The 2,487-nt window shown below is 39.7% G+C and overlaps 1 protein-coding gene across 2 annotated transcripts in view; it reads left to right on the top strand.

Annotated features, from left to right (window-relative positions):
- BZW2 (basic leucine zipper and W2 domains 2) overlaps positions 1-1,171 on the top strand; it is a 55,466-nt gene extending 54,295 nt beyond the window's left edge. For both annotated transcript variants that reach the window (XM_006165788.3, XM_027767219.1), the window contains one exon: positions 702-1,171. In XM_006165788.3, coding sequence (XP_006165850.1) covers positions 702-730 — 29 coding nt within the window. In that variant the 3' untranslated portion in view covers positions 731-1,171. The remainder of the gene's footprint in view (positions 1-701) is intronic.
- Positions 1,172-2,487: the final 1,316 nt, after the last annotated feature.

The raw sequence follows: 2,487 nt of genomic DNA, 5'->3' as shown, positions 1-2,487 counted from the left end.
AAACTCAAGTTCTTTAGGTATCTTCCATATCAAATACTTTGCCTACATCTTAGCCTTTCCTGAAATCAAGGCAATAAAAAATGTCTGCATGGCAAAGAAAAACAGAGGCTCTAAAAGTATCCACCTTAGTGGAGGACAAAGAGGAGGAAATAATCCTTAGAGATGAAAGAGTAAGAAATACATTTGTCTTAATCACTGGGGATTATATAGATTTTTATATTTCCTCTACCAGTGGACTGGTGTTTAAAATGGGAATACATGGTGGAAGAATAGATGAGATTGAATTGAACTAAGAATAAGAAGTTTATTTTAGATGATTCTAAAGGATAAAAACACCCTCCGATGGCATATGCCAGCATGTTGTCTTTTTAGAAAAACAATGTTCACTTGAAAGTAAAAAGGAGGAAGAGTTTACTATCCACCTTTATTTACTGTGAGACTTTTATGGAGAAATGGAATTAAAGTACAAGTTTATTTTGGTGCCCCCCCCCCCGAAAAAAATTTACACTCCATGCATAAGCTTTTCATAATACACATTTCTCATAAACTTTTTGGAGACCTCTGTATGACTATTTTACCCAAATAGGTGCAAGTGTCCTGGGGTGATGGTGGGGGTGGAGGCAGTTGACTAGAAACTCCTTCATAACCAATTTAAAGGATGCTGGAGGAAAATCCCTAACTTCCTGTTTTTTCTCTCCTAGAATCTGAATCAGAAGGTGAGGAAAACTAAACGACTCGACTCGACAAGCACAATACCTAGGTTTCCACACAACACTTTTTGATTGAGAATGCTGAACCATTTGGGAAGAAAAACTCGGCTTCTGTTTTCACAAAGAAAAAAATAATAATAGGATAGGCTTTCCTTGTGCAGAGGGGAAAATGGTTTTTGTTTTTGTTTTGTTTATCAGTGGAGCCCTGAGGCAGCCGCTGTTATACTTGGGACTCTGCCTCTCACTCACTTATGCTAACTTAAAGCCATTCAACAAGGGAGTCAAGTAGGAATCTGAAATTAAATACTCAACAGACTCCTCTTTTTTAGCTGTATTTTTCAGGTACTGTGTGGTGAATGCCCCACTGGTGTCTATTACGGAGCCACTTTGGTAGTTGTGTATCTGCTCGTGTATGTGATTTGACAAACCAGTTTTTTAAAATAAATGGCTTTTTAAAAATCTGGGCTTATATCCTCAGAGCATTTATTTCTGTACTATAGGTGACTTCTTACGGAGATGGCATTTCAGTGACATGCGGTGTTTTCTTTTTCCCATCCAGAATGTTGAATGATTACATTTCCTGTCATCCAGAAAAACTAATGACAGGAAAACTCTGTTCCTTTTACCATCAAAAGTAGCACATTTCTGTTTTCTTTGTAATGAAATAGAGATTAACCCCAGGGTTGTTCGCGTGGCTCAGTGGTTAATAGCAGGAATTAGATCCCACGAGGTGGGCCACAGTTGGAATCCCCAGCCCGCTGGCTTGAAAAACATTCCAGGCACATGTGTGTGTGTGCCCCACATCCCAGCAAGATGGAGAACGGGAGAAGGGTTCACAGCATAACCATGCCCCATTGGCGAGAGGGCTTTCTCCCTCTGTCTTTCTTTAGGCAGCACGCATCCCCTTTGGCAGTTTTTAAGAATTTATTAAGAAATAATTGCTGCTGGGACCAAAAGTTGGCATAATGACTATGTCGCTCAACTCCCATGTAGTCTACCGCGGTTCGAGTCCTGGACCCAGTGGCTTAAACTCATGCCAGGAGCGTGTGTGTGCGTGCCCAAGATCCCCAGAGCAGAATGGAGGAGAAGGGATTGTGGTGTGGCCATCCCCCAACCCCCAGGGTGATTTCTCACTTTCTGTCTCTCTATCTCTCTCTTTCTGGCAAGCGCACACGCCCTATAGCAAAAAAAAAGAAAAAAAAGAAAGAAAAAGAAAAAGAAAAAAAGAATTGCCAGCAACATGCACTTTGACACGAATGTCATGAAGTTATCTTATTAATAGTTATTATTAGACATCTTTTTTCATTAAGTAAGTCTTTTTTAGCTTTTCAGCCTGAAGGTGCTGCCCTATTGCTGTTAGGATGGCCGTAGACTCTCAGAAGACAAACATGTAAAGGTAGGAGTTGAGACAAAAGGACGGTGCAGTGGGTAGCCAATGTATTCGCCAAGGTCAGTATATGGAAAACGTTTCTCTTTGCCAGATCATCATTCTGTAGCAAAAGACATTTCTAGTTCCCTTTTGTCTTCAGGAAAGAAAAATATATATATTTTCTATCTGAGTTCAGCACATGCTAGAGCTATAATATGAATTCTTCTCATCTTTTAGATATTAAGCCTTTGATAAATGTCTTTTCCCTCTGTAGTTAGTACACTGTCCAGTTCTGTGTCCCAGCAATAGACAGAGAAGTACCAATTTGAATAGATCTTTTTGAAAAATCATCTGTGTGTGAGAATGCTGTTTTTATTATACAAGGAATAATGACAGGACAGCTACAGC

This window comes from Tupaia chinensis, unplaced genomic scaffold, assembly GCF_000334495.1.
Source record: "Tupaia chinensis unplaced genomic scaffold, TupChi_1.0 Scaffold144031_1, whole genome shotgun sequence".
NCBI lineage: Eukaryota > Metazoa > Chordata > Mammalia > Scandentia > Tupaiidae > Tupaia > Tupaia belangeri.
This window is presented reverse-complemented; position numbering and strand designations above follow the sequence as displayed.